Source organism: Culex quinquefasciatus, chromosome 2, assembly GCF_015732765.1.
Source record: "Culex quinquefasciatus strain JHB chromosome 2, VPISU_Cqui_1.0_pri_paternal, whole genome shotgun sequence".
NCBI lineage: Eukaryota > Metazoa > Arthropoda > Insecta > Diptera > Culicidae > Culex > Culex quinquefasciatus.
Window position 1 is genome coordinate 139,892,805 of NC_051862.1, and position 20,000 is coordinate 139,912,804.

Here is a 20,000-nt window from a genome sequence, read left to right on the forward strand (position 1 = left end):
CCCCTCTCCCCTATGTCTTACTTTGTCACACAAGGTTGAACTCCCCCTTAAAAAGTACGTCACATTTTGCCAGACCCCCCCTTGTTTTCGATGAGATTTTTTATAGTTTTTATATCTTTAAACTCTCATAATTTTGGTATTTATGCCAATTTTCATATGAAAAATAATAATAAATTGTTTAATTATTCATTTTTTAGAATAAACATTTCGAAACAAAAAAAAAACAGTTTTGTATATTTTAAAAATTAGAAGACCTGGTGCATATAACATTCAAGTATTAAAAAATCATGAAAACTGTTTTTCAGAGCTTTGCATCTAATAAGTTCCACCATTTATAGCAGTTTACTTATGAACACCCTGCTTTCAAAGCATTTATTTTTATCAAGCAAGAATTTGCAAAATATTGATGTTCTAGCTGAAAAAAATGATACTATATAATAAATTATAATGTGATACCGTCATCAGGGGTGACATAGGGCCTGGGGTGAGTTTGGGTCATACAAAAAATCAGAAATTCGTATAACCCAATCTCACTCCTCAGACACAATGTCACCTCTGATGACCATACTACTAAATAATAGTAAGCAAACAATTTTAGAAAAGAGGATTTAATTTAATTGTGTACATTTTGAATTAATATTATGCAATCATAAAAAACAACCAAGCGTGACATCACAGTCTCGCAAACCCCCTCCCCCCTTGGTCACATCTTGTCACACCTGCGGTAACCCCCCCCCCTCCCCCCCTAAGAGCGTACGTACTTTATGGATGATGCCATACAAAAATGGTACTTAAATATTCAAACAGTTGTGTCTTGGGCAAAGGATCAGGTATTGTTGAGGACTATTGAGAAGAAAAATAGGTACACGGAAAAAAAATTTGCAGATTATTTAATCAACTTCTTTTTTCACAAAAACTCAATTTCCAAAAATACGTATTTTTTGATTTTCGAGAGTTTTTCATTTGTTTTAGAGGACAAAAACCCGCAACTTTTGAGCCATAGAGAAACATGGGCAAAAAATCTGAAGCCGAGCTATGATTTTTTTTTAAATAGTGATTTTTTGGAAAAAAAAACAAAATTTTAGGCAAAAACTAATTTGACGTCATTTTTAAATGTAAAATTGAATTTGCAATCGAAAAAATGTACCTATTTTTTCTCAATTATCCTCAGCAATACCTACAACTTTGCCGAAGACACCAAATTGATCAGAAAATTTACTTAAAAGTTACAGCTGTTTGAATATTTAAGTAACATTTTTGTATGGACGGCAGCCAAAATTGTATGGAGACTTGTATGGGTGAACCAATGACACAAAAAAGCTTCCTTGGTCATAGAGAAGGCCCCCACAAAGTTTGAGCCAAATAAAAAAATACAAATAAAATCCATTCCCGGTTTTGGTAGAGAATTGCTCATTTTCAATATTTACCATTTTATGAAATACATTTATTTGGCATTAAAACGTTTATTTGTTTATTTGTTTATTTGTTTAACACCAACAGGCACCACATGCCCAAATGGTGTGCTTAAAACTAAGTACATGTACACAAATTATCGCCTAAAAAACAATAAAAACTTATTTTTGATGACGTCACGGGACAGATTAAAATCGAACAAAGAAGCTACAAAATTGAATGCTCTGTGTAGTCCCGTCAACGCGCTATGCATAGTCATAGTTCGTCCGGCGAACAGGAACACGCAAGAACGGAGTGTTACGAAGCGTTCGAAGCGGGGCCATAATGTCTAGTCCTCGAAGAATGGCTGGGCACTGCAATCTAGAAGTCAGAGCGTCGGAGATTACGAGTGCACGGCTGACATTTCTACGCACTGCTAAGGTGTCAAGGTTGATCAGTTTACAGCGGCTTTCGTAACTAGGCAGATGAAGTGGATCCCGCCAGGAGTCGACGGAGCGCGAACCGGATAAATCTTCGCTGCACACTCTCAATCCGCACCGCACTGTTTTCGTAGTAGGGGCTCCATACGGCAGAACAATACTCCAGCGTTGAACGGACCAAAGCGCAGTACAGAGCCTTCAAACAGTAGACATCTGTAAAACCTTTTGCTGCACGGAAGATGAAGCCGAGCTGTCGCGAGGCTTTGGAAATCATGAATGATATGTGCTGCTTGTATGTGAGTTCCGTGTCAAGAAGCACGCCGAGGTCCTTGACACAGTTCTCCCGGGGAATTAATGTGCCGCAGATCTGGTAGTCAAACTTGATTGGGTTGCGTTTCTTGGAGAAGGTGATGACAGAGCACTTGGTGGGGTTGACGACCATTCGATTTGTTTCACACCAGTCCGCGAAGATGTTCAGATCCTGTTGGAGGGCTTGAGCGTCGGCTGCATTATTCACTTGACAGTAGATCTTCATGTCGTCTGCGTAGGACAGACGCGGTCCAGAGAGGGAGTGGTTGCAGTCGTTGTAGTATAGAAGGAAGACGAGTGGTCCGAGATGACTTCCTGTGCGATACCTGAAAAGGCCATCAAGGCAGCCGACAAGCAGTCTCCAATCTTGACGTTGATTTTCCGGTCGGCCAGATAGGACTGGAACCAACTGAGGAGAGTCCCGCCGATTCCCATCCTTTCCAGTTTTGCGATCGCAATAGCGTGATTCAGCTTGTCGAACGCTGCCGACAGGTCGGTGTACACCGCGTCGGTTTGCGATCTGGCGGTGAAGCTGTCGGTCACGAACGTCGTAAACGTGAGTAGATTCGTCGTTGTTGACCGCGATGGCATAAACCCGTGCTGGTCCTCGCTGATCAGATTTTTGCAGAACAAGAAAACTGGAGCCATGACCGCTAGCTCGAAAAGTTTCGAGACGGCGCACAGTGCTGATATTCCACGATAGTTGTCCACGTTCCGTTTATCACCTTTCTTGTTTCCGCTGCTCGTTGATGTACTTCCAAAATCCTTTCGGGTTGGACTTGAGTTTCTTCTGGGTACGTACTTCGTGATCGGCATGACACTGTCTACTCATCCTTTTGTAGCAGCTGTTGAGTCGCACGTAATAGTTGTGCAAAGGTAACGTCCGATGTTTGGAGAATTTTTTCAGTGTCGACCTCTTTGCAGCTTTGACTCTCCTAAGCTCGCTAGTTTGCCATGGAACACGAGCGTTCGTAACAGGTTTCTTCGGTACGTGCCTGTCGATGGCGTAGCTAAGAATGTTGGTAAAGGTCTGTACGGCCTCGTCGAGATTATCCTTGTCAAGTGTGTTCTCCCAATCAATGCTTTGCAGGAGCTCTAACATGCTGGGAACGTCTAAATTGCGATAGTCATAGCGGACTTCACAAACAACTGGCGTGTGCTCGGTGGCCAAACGGACCGGCAGGTACAGCAGCAGCGGCGGATGATGCCGGACATCCTTAACTAGCGGTGCCGGAGCGATGACTAGGGGGTGCGGTATCTGGGCAGCTGACAAAGCAGAGGTCCAACACCACGTTGTTTTCGTTCGGGAAAGAGTTGATCTGTTGAAGCAAGGAGCTGGAATAGCTGTCCAGAAACTCCGTCACGTGCGCGGCCTGGGTTGAAAGCGCAGAGTCGGCATACAGAAAACCATCGCCGCTGGGACGCCAGATCAATCCTGGCAGGTTGAAATCTCCGAGGACGATGAGTTCATCGTAGGGGCGGGCCATGGAAGAGACGGCCAAAACAGAAGCTGCGTTGATTTCAAACACATTTGCACTGCTGGTTTGATCGGGGGGATGTACGCAGCGCAGATGAAGACGGTATGGTCAGCAAGATCGATGGCGACCCATACTTGCTCGGCACACTTCCATTCATCGGACACAACAATTCGCGCTCGAAGTCCGTGACGAACCGCGATAGCAACGCCCCCGCCATCTCTCTTCTGGCTGTTGACGAACTGCTCGCGATCACCCTTGAAGACCTCGTAGCCGTTCCCGAAAACTTGAGTAGACAGTGTGCTGGCCTTTAACCAAGTCTCCGTTACTGCGATAACATCATATGAGACGGCGGAGCATGCGAGACAGTACTCCAGAGCTCGTGTGTTCATGCCACCGACGTTCTGGTAGTAGATGTTCAGCGACTCGTTACACGGCAATCGCGACTTTTGGCCTCGTCCCGGACGCCTTAAGGGAGTGGCACTGGAAACTGGATATGCATCAGGAGGGGAAGGGCTCAGACGGTGTGCGTACTTGCCTGACTGTGACGACTGGAAGACCCCGACTCTACTTCCGGCAGCAGGATCGGGATGACTAAGATGAACGCTGGCTGCGGACTGCGCGACTGTGCCGAAGAGAGTCGGGGCTTCCTCGGTACTTTGGGTCGTGCATCCCGATGTCCAACATGCCGTGGGCTGCGGCGGTGCAGCAGCTCGTAGGTCGCCGTCGGGATTGTGTCGGCTCAAGCAGCTTGAAGGAGTAGCACTGGAAACCGGATATGCATCAGGAGGGGAAGGGCTCAGACGGTGTGCGTACTTGCCAGACTGTGACGACTGGAAGACCCCGACTCTACTTCCGGCAGCAGGATCGGGATGACTAAGATGAACGCTGGCTGCGGACTGCGCGACTGTGCCGAAGAGAGTCGGGGCTTCCTCGGTACTTTGGGTCGTGCATCCCGATGTCCAACATGCCGTGGGCTGCGGCGGTGCAGCAGCTCGTAGGTCGCCGTCGGGATTGTGTCGGCTCAAGCAGCTTGAAGGAGTAGCACTGGAAACCGGATATGCATCAGGAGGGGAAGGGCTCAGACGGTGTGCGTACTTGCCTGACTGTGACGACTGGAAGACCCCGACTCTACTTCCGGCAGCAGGATCGGGATGACTAAGATGAACGCTGGCTGCGGACTGCGCGACTGTGCCGGAGAGAGTCGGGGCTTCCTCGGTACTTTGGGTCGTGCATCCCGATGTCAAGCGGCAGCCGAATACTGGAGCTAGTGATCCATTGGGGCCGGCGCGCCGTCTGAGTTCCCGAGCGGGGTGTCAAAAACGGTTCAACGTCGCGATTGTCAGGATTGGGGCTGGCAGAACCTGATGGTGTGAGAGTGATCGGTATGGTCGCGAGAGACAGCATTGGTTTTTTGCCCGTTGTCCATCACCATTGCTCGGCGAAGAAGATTTTCGTTGCAGGTCCTCAAATTCTCTAAAGCCGCAGTTGCCAGGCCAGATTGCTGGGTTTAGAATCGCCGCCTTGTGTCCAAGATTCACCGCGACTTTGAACGAGATGAACGGTAGAGTTAGCGGATCGACCCCTTTTGACCAATGCGGTCACTTGAACCAGTTCGTTCTGACCGATGGCATTTTTCACGAGTCCTTCCACTTGTGTAGCAGTCGTGTGGTTGGCGAAGCGTGTCACGTACAGCCGGAACAGACTTTCTTCTGGGGGGATGCAAGTGACACTTGCACTCGCTACTTCGTTCGTCCCAAACACCAAGGGCTTCGACGGAACAGGATTGGAATCACGGGTACGTTTCGGAGTAGGCTTATTCCTTGGCGTACCTAATTTATTGGCAGTTGGTGTTAGGCTGCTGACGCGCTTGGAGAGCAGCAGCAGCTGCTTCCCATTCTCAGTGATCAGGTCCCGCAGCTCGGAGTTTTTGCGGTCTTGTTCATCCTGCATGGTGTCGACCGCATCGCCGACGGACTCCATTACGGTGCGGAAACGAGCCACCTTCATCAGCTTCGAACACTCGTCGCACATCCAAAACATATTGAAGCATTCGTTGATGATCTTCAGGAACGAAGTGTTCATCTTCAAGCTGCCCGTCTTGGTACAGCGCATATGTACGACCCTTCGCAGAAGCCCATGCACTTAACGAACGGCTCCTCATCCTTGACCTGTTTGGCGCAGTAATCGCAAGCAGAAGCCATGTCCAAAATTTCGGCAAATAATTTGTGCAGCCGCAACCAATAAACACCACCGGTAGAGATGCCCTTAACGACGATGTTGTGTTGGAGGTTCACTCAACGGAGTAAAAACACGCAGGTTTCAACCAGCAACCAGGCCACGGGAACCGACCGTTCGACACTTTCCGGGATTGGTGGTTAGCGTAAACGGACCGCACAACGCGAATAAACTTCGGAAACTTGCGCAAAACACACGTAAAATCGCAAAAAATATCAGCGTTATCGCAAACGTAAACAATCGCCGTAGACGTAGACACGTTGTAGCAAATCAAAACCCATCACACTGTTTTAGAATCTCAATTTTGTTTTTTTTAATTATAAAAGTACATTAGGGGGACAATAAAAAAAGACATTAGGCATACCCCCTGACTCGATTTCTAAGGCAAAAATAAGTAACTGTGCCAATCAATAATGGATCTGCAGAAACATGCAATAAAAAAAATGTAAAATTGAAATTGGAAGTTATAATTCTGAGCCAAATTATATATAGAAAATATAGCTTAAGGGTCCACAGAAACCAAGAAAGTTGTTGTCTTCTTATTCACAAATTGTCAAAATTGCGGACTCAACCCTGCACCAAGCTGATAATTTTATAAACACTACTTTAGGGGATGAATTAAAAATTATATCGATAGTTCTCGTAGTTTCGAAGTTACTAAATGTGTGTTATAAAAAAATTGCATAATAACATTTTTTTTTAAACCGGAATAAAGGTAGACCAAGATAGTCGAGACCACTTTCCAAGATTTTTATAACTTCTAGGGCCTATACGAAAAACTATAGGTTTAAGCCTCAATCGAAGTTCTGTTGTGCTCTTTCTGTAATGGACTTGCCCGAAAGTTCTGACGTTCAACATTGTAAGTGGCTTCGCTAAATCGATTTTTCCTTCAATCATCAATATTTAACCAAGGTGTAATTATTAAACAAACAAAAATTTAGCCAGCCAGACGGTCGCCCAACAAGTTCCCCAAAAACAAATAGAAGAAAAAAACACGATGAAAGCATAATTGCTAAGCAAATAACTAACTTCCTTTTATTCGTTTTCCACTTCATTTCCAGTATTACAAATGAACAATCAAAATCTACAACGAGACAATGACAACAAAACCAAAGACGGTAAGTTTCGTAAAAACCACCTTCAAGGCTCGATCGATAAGGGTGATAATTTCAATAACCCACACAGCTTTAGTGATAAAACCGTCCAACATACGGATATGGCTGCACCAGAAGCACATCGCGAAGCTGACCAAGGTGTTGTGGGCCGGCCAGGGAATGCGCCTGCGGACGGAAACTTCGCACCATCCCAAAATGAAACGCTTTCTGGAGTGTGTGCCACATGTTATGGTATTTTCGGGGGAATTTGGTTTGAATTTTCTAGCTTAAGTGTCTCCGTATAATCTCAGGGTGTCATCAAGGACATCCACCAGGCCGTGGTGGACAACGATCTGGACACGCTGAAGGAGCGGACGGCCAGTCCGACGCCCCGGATCGTGCTGACCAGCAAGGATGCCAACGGGCTAACGCCACTGCACAAAGCTGCCGGGCTGGCGCACACCCAGATTGTCGAGTACATCCTGTCCATTTGGCCGAGTCTCTCGTCGGACGAGGACCACACCGGGAAGACTCCGTTGCATTGGGCGGCCAGTGCCAAGAACAACGCGCGCAGTTTTAATCTGCTGGTGCAGGCCGGGGCCGACGAGGCCGCGCTGGATCACGTATGAGTTTAATTTTAAGAAAATATTTAATTCATATGAGTCTCCATAAGGGTGACAAGAAAAATTGAAAATTTTGGAAAATCTCCCCCTGGCTCGATTCATCAGGCAATAATAAGTAACTGTGCCAATTTTGAGCCAAATCGGTTAAGGTGAGATTCTCGTAGGAAATTCAATTCCCTACAACTTTGTCGAAGGGTGCAAGAAGATCCGAGTTGATCCTGATTTTTTATGCAATGCGATGAAAAGAAATCGGCTTATATAATTGGAAGTATATAGGAGGTATATAAGAAGTATATAAGAGAATACTTTTTTTTTTTTTTCTGTTTATTTCTTTAGTTATCGTTTAACAATAGTTTTTATAGGTGCAGTACAGAGTTTTGGGGGATCCTTTCAGCTGTGACTAATACATTTATCTCAATGGATGGAAATAAAGTTTGTTGAAAAACGAAACGGAAAACAGGAAAACACTCGCAAAAAACCTGTTAAGAGAATACTTTTTATTGAAAAAAAACATCAAAAATCAGGATCAACTCGGATCGTTTTGCACCCTTCAGCAAGGGAATCGAACTTTCTAGAAGATTCTCTAGCTTGGACAATTTTGGGCGAGACTTGCGCCACTTGGCAAAAAATACTGAAATATTTTTTTTCTGCATACATTTTTGCTATTTTCTCCATATAAACTTCAACGATAAAAGCGACCCTTAACCGATTTGGCTCAAAATTGGCACAGATATTTTTTTTGCCTAAGGAATCGAGAGGGTATCCCTGATGTCGATTGTTTTTACATCATATCATGAAAAAATATTATCTGCTCTTCAAGTAGAAAACTGATTTCTGTGCAATTTTAGTGTAAATTTTAAGGTGGTTTATAAAATATCCAAATGTGATTTCACATCTAATTTCAACCATTTGTAATTTAACATTCCAACGCCCAAGGCTCCAAAAAAGTTGGAACGGTAACTTCAACTCAATGGTTGTGGGGCATAACTCTCAACCAATCAAGACGATTCTTCTTTCCAGTAATTTGTTAGGATGTCTAGATGATTTTAGAACTTTGCAGAACTTAATTTGATCAAATCTGTAATTTTTGCGATGAAAAACATTGTTTCAACCTTTTTTTCGCGTGTAAAAAAAAACATCGCTAAAAATTCCACGGACGACTGCAGAAATTACAGATTTGATCAAATCAAGTTCTGCAAAATTTAAGGATCATCTAGACATTCTTACAAATCACTGGAAACAAGAATCGTCCCGATTGGTATTACTCAACCAAAGCCAGAGCTGTGTTAAACTATCAAGAGCAAATCATCATTCTTATGTAAAATTGTCTGATATTTACGATAAAAGTATTTTCAGTTTTGTAAAATCTGACCTAACATTTGAAAATGGCCAAAAATGCTTTTATAGCGGAATTGTGATTAAATGCGGTGCAAGTGGTTATTTTTACTGGATTCCTGGGACATTTTCACATAAGTTGAGTGCATTTTGGATGGCCGCATAAAGCCTCCGCTCTAAATACAGACCGATTTTCTAGAAAAAAAAAATAAAAAAGGGTAATTGGGGCAAATTGGACCCTTTGCCGTTTTGTGCGGTAGATGAAACCATCACTAATCGATTCCCCGGATTTTTTACATAAGAAACACTATGTTTTATACCAGGGAACCAGCCACGTTCAATTAAGTCCGATTTTGGGTTCCATTTTGCCCACTGTGCAGCGAGTTGAAGTTACCGGTCCACCTTTTTTGGGAGGCTTGGGCGTCCGTGTCAGTTGGACGTGCGTTGGGCGTTCCAGTGTAAAGTGATATTTTACTGTGTGTAAACAAAATAAATATTTTAGTATTTTTCAAACTACTTATTGTAACTTATTACAATTCAAACTTTTTTATGTGTCATTTTTTTTTCATTTTTCTAGATTCAGACAACTTTGCATAAGAATAAGAATTACACGGAGAAAAAAGAGTTCCTAAAATCGTGAACAAGCGTTTGTAAAAACGGGAACCACGAACAAAGTGTTCAAATTTTATGGTATGTTTTTCAAAATCGTACCATGGGATTTGAGGTTTTATCCCTTATCCCCGAATCCCACTTTCCCGAATCCTATATCCCCGAAAATCATTTCCCCGAAAATTCCACATCCCCGAAAATCATTTCCCCGAAAGTGCCACTTCCCCGAAAATCATTTTCCCGAAAATTCCACATCCCCGAAAATCATTTTCCCGAAAATTCCATATCCCCGAATGTCATTTACCTGAATGGCCATTTCACCGAACTGTCGTTTTTCCGAATTTACATATGCCCGAATGGTTACTTCACCAAAAAATCAATTTTCCCGAATGATAACCTTGATATAAACTAAATTGTTATTTTGAGATTTTTTTTTATAAAAGTAAGATGTTAATATTAAATTCTTCTATGTGTTTTTTAAGATTAAAACCGTAGAAGGCCATCCATAAACTACGCGGACGCTTCAAGAGTGCGGGGTATTGAGATCATCCACGTTCCATAAAAAAGATTTTTTTTTTTGTAGCGGCGATTTTCAGCAAAGGACAATTTTCCAAAACGGTATCTACGTGGTAAGGATTGAACAGCAACGATAGCTTTATGCGACGACTCGATGCGCAGGATTCAGTTTGTTCTAGATTTTGTTTAACTGAACTGATTTGTCTTTATCAATTTTAGCTGGATGAAGGCTCTGAACATTTTTTTATTTTTTTTTGCGTCCAATTCAAATCTAAATTGTTGATAATTGAATTACAAAATACATTTTTGAATATTTCATCACCACCATTTTAGATTTAAAATTACTAAATCACTTTAAAGTAGTTTAGGGACTCGACAGCCAAAAAAAAGACGACTAAACAATTTTTTATTATTCGATTATCCGAAGTGAACTTTTGACAAGGCCTTCGGATAATCGAGTCTGGACTGTATTTTGATTTTCAACTAAATGCATTTTTTGCGAAATGCCCAATTTATCAAATCGACGTTGTTGTGTTATCTTGTCGTTTGTCGCTTTTTGACGTCCCGAGAAAAACGCGTTTTAATGTTTGGACAAGAATAATCGAAAAATAGAGCCAAACACGTTTAGTTTGGTTGACCATTCTGTGCATTGTCCCGAAGTTTGGTTGATTTTGGTTGCCAAGGTCCCGAGTAACAATTACAAATTTTTGCGGTAGTCGGGCCTGAACGTGTGTCAAACACGTTCTGACCTGAAATCCCTCTGGCCAGTTGTCGCACTTACATCAATTTGAATATCCAAAATTCAATTGAAGCTCGGAATTTTTTGAACGTTCAATCGTGGACATGATACTTCATTGATCCCTACTTCCCCGAACCCGGTCAGGCGGGTATGGCCGTTGTCCAGGACCGCACGCGCGGTTCTGGGCAACGGCCATACCCGCCTGACCGGATTCGGGGAAGTGGCGTTCGGGGAAATGGCCGTTCGGGGATATGTCATTCGGGAAAAAGATTTTCAGGGATGTGGAAAATTAGGGGAAGTGGCCATTCGGGAAAATGGTTTTTAGGGGAAGTCGCCATTCGGGGATGTGGCCGTTCGGGGAAATGGATTGTTCGGGGAAATGATTTTCGGGTTAATGACATTTCGGGGAAGTGTCTTTTCGGAGATGTGGAATTCGGGGAAATGTCTCTTCGGGAATGTGGGTTTCGGGGAAATGTCATAGATTCTTTTTCCGATCTGTAGTTCCAAAACTTGTTTACAAACGGTTGTAAAACTTTATTCAATGAAAAATTATTTTTAATCACTAAATACATTGGCCTTAGAGGACAAAAAATCTTTTGGGATTTGAAGGACAGTTTTTATTTGCTTGCTTTATTTTTTTAAATGCGGCAACATATGAAAGTGCTATTTTTTGCATAACAACATAATAAAACTGAGGTTATTCAAAAAAAAACGTAGCCTTGCTTGAAAACGCCCAAGGTTACGTCCTTTTGTAAAGTTACCTTAGAATAATGACGAATTTGCACGTGTAACGGACGAAGTGTAGAGAAATAGTGTGCAATTTTGATATAGTAGTAAACTGATTTTGTAATGAAGCTATTCTATTTCCAATCTCTGAAAATATTTTTTCCCGAAACTATCAAAAATTCTTTGTTTTATTTTATATTATTCTAACCTCTAACCTTACAAATAATATAAATTAAGAAACTTTTTTTTCTAATGTAAATAAGGCCGTTGCATTCATAATTGGTCTAATCGACTAAAAACAATATAAAATGCACTTTTCCGCATTGATAATTATGTTTAACATGTTTGGGCTCGCTTAAAAATATGTTGACTTTTTTTATGAAATTCCAATGCAAACAAAACCATTTCCCCGCATTTTTTCCTCAATGCCAATGCTTAGATAATTTAGAATCTTTTGATTGCAAAATAACTAGACAAATGAATAATCCATTTTTAAACACTTTTTTCATTCAATCCAAGGTTTCAAGGCTTCAACAAATATTTGCAACGGCCTCAATAAAATCAGCCCTTTTTTAACCAACGAAATTTATGAAAAATAGTTTCCGATGTCAAAATGCTTATGGACCCTTTACAAATGTTGCTCCAGATTAAATGATCCAGTTTTATTTCCAAAAAAGAAACATTCGTAAATTTGTTTGATCCCTTCAAAGAGCTATGGAATCGCGCATAAACCACATGGCCTTTAAATTTGAAATTCTCATATTTGTTTAATTTCATTCCTTCATGCTTCCCCGGAACAGCGGGACAAACCGGCCGAGTATTACAAGAACAAGCCGAGCGAGATCGACCGGTCGCTGCTGACGGTGATCCCGGAGGCACCGCGCGTCTCCCAGCAGGGCTTTCCGGCGTACTTCGACTGGGCCATGTTCACGATCGACGAGGATTCCGACGATGTAATGCTCTATTTACAGGAAACTAGTGACTAGTTTCTGCGAACATTAGAACACCTAACACTGAAATCAAACCCTATTACCCGTAACCCATTTCAGAGCAACGGTTCGAGAATGAAACCATTTTTGTCGCAAAATAACTTACTAGATAACGATGTAAATAGTTACGATAGTGTTTCCAAGTCAAAATCAGTGCACAATCTTACTAACGGGACGCTAACCGATCTCCCGAACGACGGCGAGGGCGAATCCGAAGCCAAGAACAAGTAATTATCGACCCCAATTACAACCAGAGTTAGCCAAGCAATCCGTGTAACCGTCCGTGTTTGTGCCATCACCTCCACCACGTGTGCGTGTGTCGTTCACAATCAAAAGCGTCCCCTCTGTACCAACCTTCTGTTCGAAGTTCACGTGGATCATCTCCACCAGGTTCAAGTATTGAGACCCGCTCTTTCCTTTCTACTTTCACTCGTGTTGCAACCAGGGATTCGGAGGAGGAGGAGGAGGTGGAAACTGCGGCAAATCCTACCGAATCGGCTGGTGAAGAAGACACTGGAGACGACGGAGCCGAAGCCGAAGAAGAACAACAGGACAACGACCAGCAAGCCGAGGAGGAAGAAGCGGTGATCAACGGAGTCGCGAAGGAGGAGGAGGAGCAGGAGGAAAGTAACCCAACCGAACAAGTCACGAATCAGGTAGCCAACTGCATGGTGATTGATTTGAACTGGATCTCTTTGCCTCACCCCTTTTGTTTCTTTTTTTCCTGAAAAACTATTGCAAGAAAGTGCATTTTTTGTAGCATACATTTCTTTTCTCCCTCTTCATGCAATTTTCCTTTCTTTCCTTCGACATTTTCCGATTAGTTTCAAGCTCGCCTGAAGCAAACACATACACATTCACACATGTTACAAAACAAAAACAATAGAGATTAGAGAGTGATTCATATACATACCTACGGGAAAACCCTCATTACTGGGGGGGTGGCACAATCCTTTTACTTGTCAAATGCACACCTGCCCACACCGACCAATCATTGGAACTTGAGGATGGTGGTGTGGATTGATGGAAGCTCTGCGAAAACAAGCAATCAACTGTTATTACATTTTCCCTTCCCTCCCCTCTTGTATTGGTACTAATAATGGCCAGGGTATCTGGAGCCAAGCATCTATTTTGCATAATTAAACAAATTAGCATGTACCATTATCGGGTCATATTGTGCACTGCAAAAGTATTTTTTCTGTTGACATTTGTACTTTAAAAACCCATTCCAAGACATGTTATATTTTATTGGTGGTTATAAGACTTATTGTTATATAAAATGTTTAATTTTTCAATCGTGCTTAATTTGAAATTCAATTCTCCTATAGTTACAGTAGGCATAAAAAAATTATAAAAATGCTAGTACAATCTCAAAACGAGGAGAAGCATGAGCATTGGGGTAGCCTGAAACGCGTGCACGTGTTCTTTGATAACCGTCACCCCGATAGGATTTCAATGTATTTTTCAAATGTTTTTCAAACGGGAAGACTTTTCTAGAGATTTATATTCTTCAAATGTGTACTGAGAATGGCCACACAATGTCTATGAACTTTTTTTTCAAAAACTCTGCCATTTTCCATTACTCAACTGTAAAAAATGATGGAACATGTCATTTAAAAGAAATTCAATAGCGTTAAAATTGAGAAAATTTTCTAAAACTTTCCCGAAGAAAATGTTGTGCTATCTTGCTCCTGTCAAAAGACACAACGTCCTCAAAACTGGTCTAAAACGCGTTTTTGACTTGGAAATCACGTTTTAGACCAGTTTTGAGGAAGTTGTATCTTTTGACAGGAGGAGTATCGTGTGTGCAGTAGTGCCGGGAAGATGGATTTTTGTGGTGTTATTTTTGTGCTGTATTCGTGATCGCATTCATTAGGGTGTAATATGGTTGTATGGGAAAATTAAAGTTGCTTTAATCTAGTGAGCACAACAACTTTTCAGTTCCTTTTGGGGTCCTAAACAACTCCCCAAAGTTTGAGAACGATTGATTAAGTCCCCACTTTGCGCAAAGCGATTCAGTTTTCCATATAAATTGGTATGGGGAAAACTTTTTTTTTTATTTAAAAAATCCACGTTTCACGTTTTAGACGAGTTTACGCTGTATCTTCTTTTAGGAGTAAGTTAGCACCAAACTTTCTTGGGGAAAGTTGTAGAACTCCTTCCAGAGCATCCGAATATGAATCTGGTTTTAATATCCCATAAAACGTGGATTTTTAAAATTTCAAAATTCAAAAAATGGGTTTTCCCATACAAATTTATATGAAAAATTGAATCGCTTTGCGCAATGTGAGGACTTAACCAATCTTTTTCAAACTTTGGGGAGTTGTTTAGGACCCCAAAAGGAACTGAAAAATTGCTGTGCTAGAGAATCAATGAGGGGGGACAGTACACTCAGAAAAAAGTACTGGCGAAATCCATAAGAACGTCTTATGACCATTTGACATCAGGATTTTATTCGAATGTTATAAGATTTTCTAATGTCTGGGAGGGGAAATTGAACAAAGCCGTCACTTAAGATTTCCATTGAGCTATCTTATGATATTGGTACGAAGATTTTTGTGACTTCAACAATAATTTTACTATGCATATTAGTGTTAATTAGTAAATTTTACTCGTAATTTTCATTGAGTAATCTTATGATATTTGTAAGAAGTTTTATTACTTTTGCTTTTTTGTTTGTATTTAAGTAAACAATTTTTAGGATTATTTATTTATTTATTTAATCCAGATGACGTAAGGTAAACCTTTTAAATTGCCATCCAACGCAAATATACATTATAAATCACAAGTTCAGTCAAGTACTATACTAAGATTAACAAATTACAAACTATTATAGCATGAGCATGAGCATGAGAGACCACCCATGGTTGTCCTTCTCCGTTGCTGAACAGGACCGTAATATCCTATCAGCACAACCGATCACACGCTACAACGATCTAGTAATGTTACCCTTATCAACAGCATGTATGAATGCGCAGAAAAGATAAAACATCAAGATCATCAAAACTAGAGCTGGTGCGAATAGGCAACAGTCGTTGGCCACCAACGGCGCCCGCCATGTCAGTTTGTAGATCTCGAGGGAACGGGACGGGAATGTTAGTATGCACAGGTTGCTACCAAGGGTGGGTTCTATACGATATCCACACCCCCACGTGTGCCGGAAAAACTACTTCTACTTGGGATTTTGTTAGTGGGTAAGGCTAATGGTCAGGATTCATCATAAAGGATGATGATGCGACCCAATAATCAATAAATTTTGTTTAATAATTAACAAATTACAAACTATTATAGTGTTCTAAACAGCCTTTCTTAAATGTTGCTTCACATCTTTCGAATTTCAAAGCAGTTGGTAAGCTATTCCAGTTAACTATGCCTCTAACAAAAAATGAATTTCCATACGCTGCTGAACGATTTAATGGTATGATGAAGTTTCCTGATCTGCGTCCCTGGAACGGTGTCTTCTTCTCGTACAGGTAGTCGGGGTCTCTTCCGTAAATCACCTTAAACAGCGTCAAACAGCATCTCAGCTTGTAGAAATGATGAGATACAATTGGTAAAACCCTATAACTATTCGGTTTGAAATAATATGATCCAATAATTTCAAGAATGGAAAATTTTCTACTGGATTCTACCGAACCGGTCAGGGACTTGCCGGAACCTTCAACTGGTGTCTCGATCGGTAGAATTGCGTTCGTCGCCCAACTTCCGCGGAGGCGGAGGCTCGGGATCGATTCTACCGGACCGGTCTGCGGAGTGAAATTTAGATTAAATTCTGGTTTCATTACAAATATATGAACTTACGTTAGAATTTTCGAGTTCGTTCTGGCCGGGGGGTAGCCGTGCCGTTCTTGCCGGAGCCTCCAACTGGCGTCTCGATCGGTGAACTGGTGCTCTGGGATGTGCTCGTCGCTTCGCTATCGATCTGGACCGAGTCTAAGGAATTGGCTTCGATTGTGAAATTGAAGTAAAGGTCCTGTAAAATTAACTGATGTAATGAAGTAATAGTTTACTTTGCCATGAAAAATTTAAAAAAGCTATAACTTACGTTACGGGTCCTCCTCTCGGAAACAACTTTCCACAAATTGTTTATGACGAATTCAGGTAATAAAGCTAGCTTCGTCCAACACGATTTGCTCTTCCGACGCCATATCTATTTTCACACTGCTGACATTTGTAAATAGCGAATGACCAAACTATAAAATCCATAGGAAAATCTTATGAACTTTGTTGAAAGTTCTTATAAAAAAACAACAACATGGCATTGGTCGAACCGCATTGGAAAATCTTATGTAAAGCATGCGCTGATTCAATCTGATCTCATAAGCTTTGATAAAGCTTTCATAAGCCTAATTATAAATTTCGTGAGCGCCTCAATGGACACAGCTGGGACCTCGTTCATAAGACGTAACTTATGGTATAATTAGGAGCTTTTCTCTCAGTGTAGTATCGGGAAGATGGATTTTTGTGGTGTTCTTTTTGTGCTGTAGTTATTGAGTTACTGTGTGCTTTAAGCCCTTTCTTAATCATTGCTGATTGGAAGGCAAGTTGACGGTTGAGTTCGTTAGGTTTATCGCGTAGCAAAATTATTTGATTCATTAAGAACGTTGTGTGGTGCGCGAGCCTCTTTTGTGTTGAAAAGACTTTCCCATAGCTCCACAGCTCGGATGGCTCGACGTCGGGTGTTTGTGTGTTAAGCCCTCTCCATAGCATCGTAGCTCGAGAGGCAACGAAAACCAATACCTTATATAGCTAACAGAAAGAAGATCGGATGGTTGAGTTTGCCGTGTCTATTCCGTAACAAATTTTTGAATTAAATGATTATATAATTAAAAATCAGACTACGCTATCATTGCAGCATTGTGTTTAACACCTCATTCTATAAATAAACATTATTTGACTTTATCTTTCCACAGCCGGCTGTCTGAGATTAAACCATTTCATTAAAAATTTAAACGGGAAATGTTTGCCTTGAGATTGATACATAAACGCATTGAACAAACACTATGATTTTGGGTCGTATCATCATCTTCTATAATGAATCCTGACCAAACACCCTATCCTACTAACAAATTGTCAGGTTCCTGGCGCTTGTGGGGTGTAAGCACAGTGCAAACCTGCACTAACTAACATTCCCGTCCCTTAAAATCGAGATCTACAGACTGACATGGCGGGTGCCGTTGGTGGCCAATGACTGTTACCTATTCGCAACTGATGAAGCTTGGTGGCAATCATGGTGTTTACTAGGATGTAACAAAAATGACTTTTTGGCGGGCATTCAGGGGTTTGTTCCGGTGGGCATACTGAGCCTAAATCCCAAATATGAGCTTGATTGGACGTAACAGGAGCTGGCGCTCCGCCCTTCAATTTTAAATGGGATTTAACCCGTAAAAAAAGATTTTTTAAAAAATGTCACTTTTTGAGGCATTTTGCCACCAATGCGTTTACAAAAACATCACTGGCGTATAGGCCAGATCCTTGGTATATATAACATTGAAGTTTGGAGCATCCTGGTGCTGGTACAGACCTCCAAAGTTTGGCATATTTTCGAAAAATCGGTCCCAGCAAAATTAAATGGCGTCTCGGGCGTCGCGAGGTGCGACGCATATCTTTTTTGCCGGGGCCGATTTTTCGAAAAAATGCCAAACTTTGAAGGTCTGTACCGAGCTCCAGGATGCTCCAAACTTCAATGTTATATATACCAAAAGATGCGCAAGGATCTGGCCTATACGCCAGTGATGTTTTTGGTAAACGCATTGGTGGCCAATATGCCTCAAAAAGTGACATAAGCATAAGCATAAGCATAGGTGCCCACCCGCAGTTGCTACTCCGTTATTGACCAGGACCTCCAGAAGTTACATCCACGAGCCGTGGAAGATAAGTGGGAGCTATCTTTCCTCGCTTCGCAACTTCTCAAAGGCCCCTATCATGCTGATCAATACCGGCGCCGGCCACGACCAGTGGTAGGGTCACGGGGAAGTGGATGGGAATGTTAGTCCGATACTTGAGTGATAGAGACCGCCCAATCGACTGCATCTCCGACAAAGTATCACATGAGCTTTGAGGGGGTTAGTAGATGGGTATAAGGTCAGGATTCACGAGTGGCAGTGATGTGACCATGAGCATTTTGTTTATCGGTTGAAAATTTTAAAACTTAGGCAGCCGGCTGCGGAAAGATAGATAATTGATCATTTAAAAAGTTTTTTTTTTATCGAACGCGTGCCAGCCGAGCAGTAGTGCTATGGGCTGGACTTATCAGTATATTTTTACAATTTAGATAACGCGAGCAAATTTCAAAAATAGTAGATAAATGACGCTTTACTCTTCATAAAATCGATCGATGCCAGTTGGAATAAATTTTTACGATCATTTACGATGAAAATTATCGCGAAAAGAACAGGACTGCGCGTCCCCTGAAGCACTGCACTTATGATGTCCAATAAGTTATAATAACCAATCACCCCATGCACACAAACAGCGACATAAAAGAAATGAAAATGAGCATGCAAAAACAAGACAGCGCGTCCGCGTGGTCAGCGCACTAATGATGCCATTATTTAATTATAATAACCACTCACCCAATCACACAAACAGCGACATAAAAGAAATGAAAATGAGCATGCAAAAACAAGACAGCGCGTCCGCGTGGTCAGCGCACTAATGATGCCATTATTTAATTATAACAACCACTCACCCAAGCACACAAACAGCGACATAAAAGAAATGAAAATGAGCATGCAAAAACAAGACAGCGCGTCCGCGTGGTCAGCGCACTAATCAATATGCCTCAAAAAGTGACATTTTTGAAAAAATCTTTTTTCACGGGTTAAATCCCATTTAAAATTGAAGGGAATTTAGGCTCAGTATGCCCACCTGAACAAACCCCTGAATGCCCGCCAAAAAGTCATTTTTGTTACACTCTAGTGTATACTCTTTTCAACGCAATCATACATGCTGTTGATAAGAGAAACATCACTAGATCGTTGAAGCCTATGATCGGTCGTACTGAAAGGATATTACGGTTCTGTTCAGCACCGGAGGGGCAACCATGGGTGGTCTCTCATGCTCATGCTGAGTTGTATAGGGACGTGGCGTTACATCGTGCTGCCACCTGGTTTTTTTAAGCGCAAGAGTGTAAAAGTGCTGAGTCATCGTCTAAAAATAGACGGCGTCCTATCTCGCCCAGCAAAATGAAGTCGATAAAGTAGTCGGTTTCGATGAGAAAAAGTGGAAAATGTGGTCTAAAAATAGCGACGCCATCCCCCTATCTTTTGACAGAAGCAAGATAGCACAATTTTAGTGATATACATTTTCGGTACTAAAATGTTTGTAATTAAAAGACGCGAATTGCTAAAATACCAATATCGGGATTACCTGCCAGAATTTAGATTTCATTGTTTACTTTTTAGGTGAAACATGAAACGACGAAAATGTCATTTTTTTTTATGAGCAATGTTTAAAACAAAACATTGAAATTCACAAAATAATCGTTTACTAATTGACGTTCTTTTGGAAGAT

The 20,000-nt window shown here is 41.7% G+C and overlaps 1 protein-coding gene across 5 annotated transcripts in view; it reads left to right on the top strand.

The window, feature by feature from the left end:
- LOC6031804 overlaps positions 1 to 20,000 on the top strand; it is a 92,446-nt gene that overhangs the window by 39,278 nt on the left and 33,168 nt on the right. For 4 of the 5 annotated variants that reach the window (XR_005277658.1, XR_005277655.1, XR_005277657.1 and 1 more), the window contains 6 exons: positions 6,916 to 6,972; positions 7,040 to 7,200; positions 7,260 to 7,571; positions 12,297 to 12,449; positions 12,546 to 12,712; positions 12,931 to 13,141. Coding sequence is in view for 1 of the 5 variants with exons in the window: in XM_038256929.1 (XP_038112857.1) it covers positions 6,916 to 6,972; positions 7,040 to 7,200; positions 7,260 to 7,571; positions 12,297 to 12,449; positions 12,546 to 12,712; positions 12,931 to 13,141 (1,061 nt within the window). In the remaining 4 variants the exon portion in view is untranslated. The remainder of the gene's footprint in view (positions 1 to 6,915; positions 6,973 to 7,039; positions 7,201 to 7,259; positions 7,572 to 12,296; positions 12,450 to 12,545; positions 12,713 to 12,930; positions 13,142 to 20,000) is intronic. The other variant, XR_005277656.1, reaches the window with a different exon arrangement.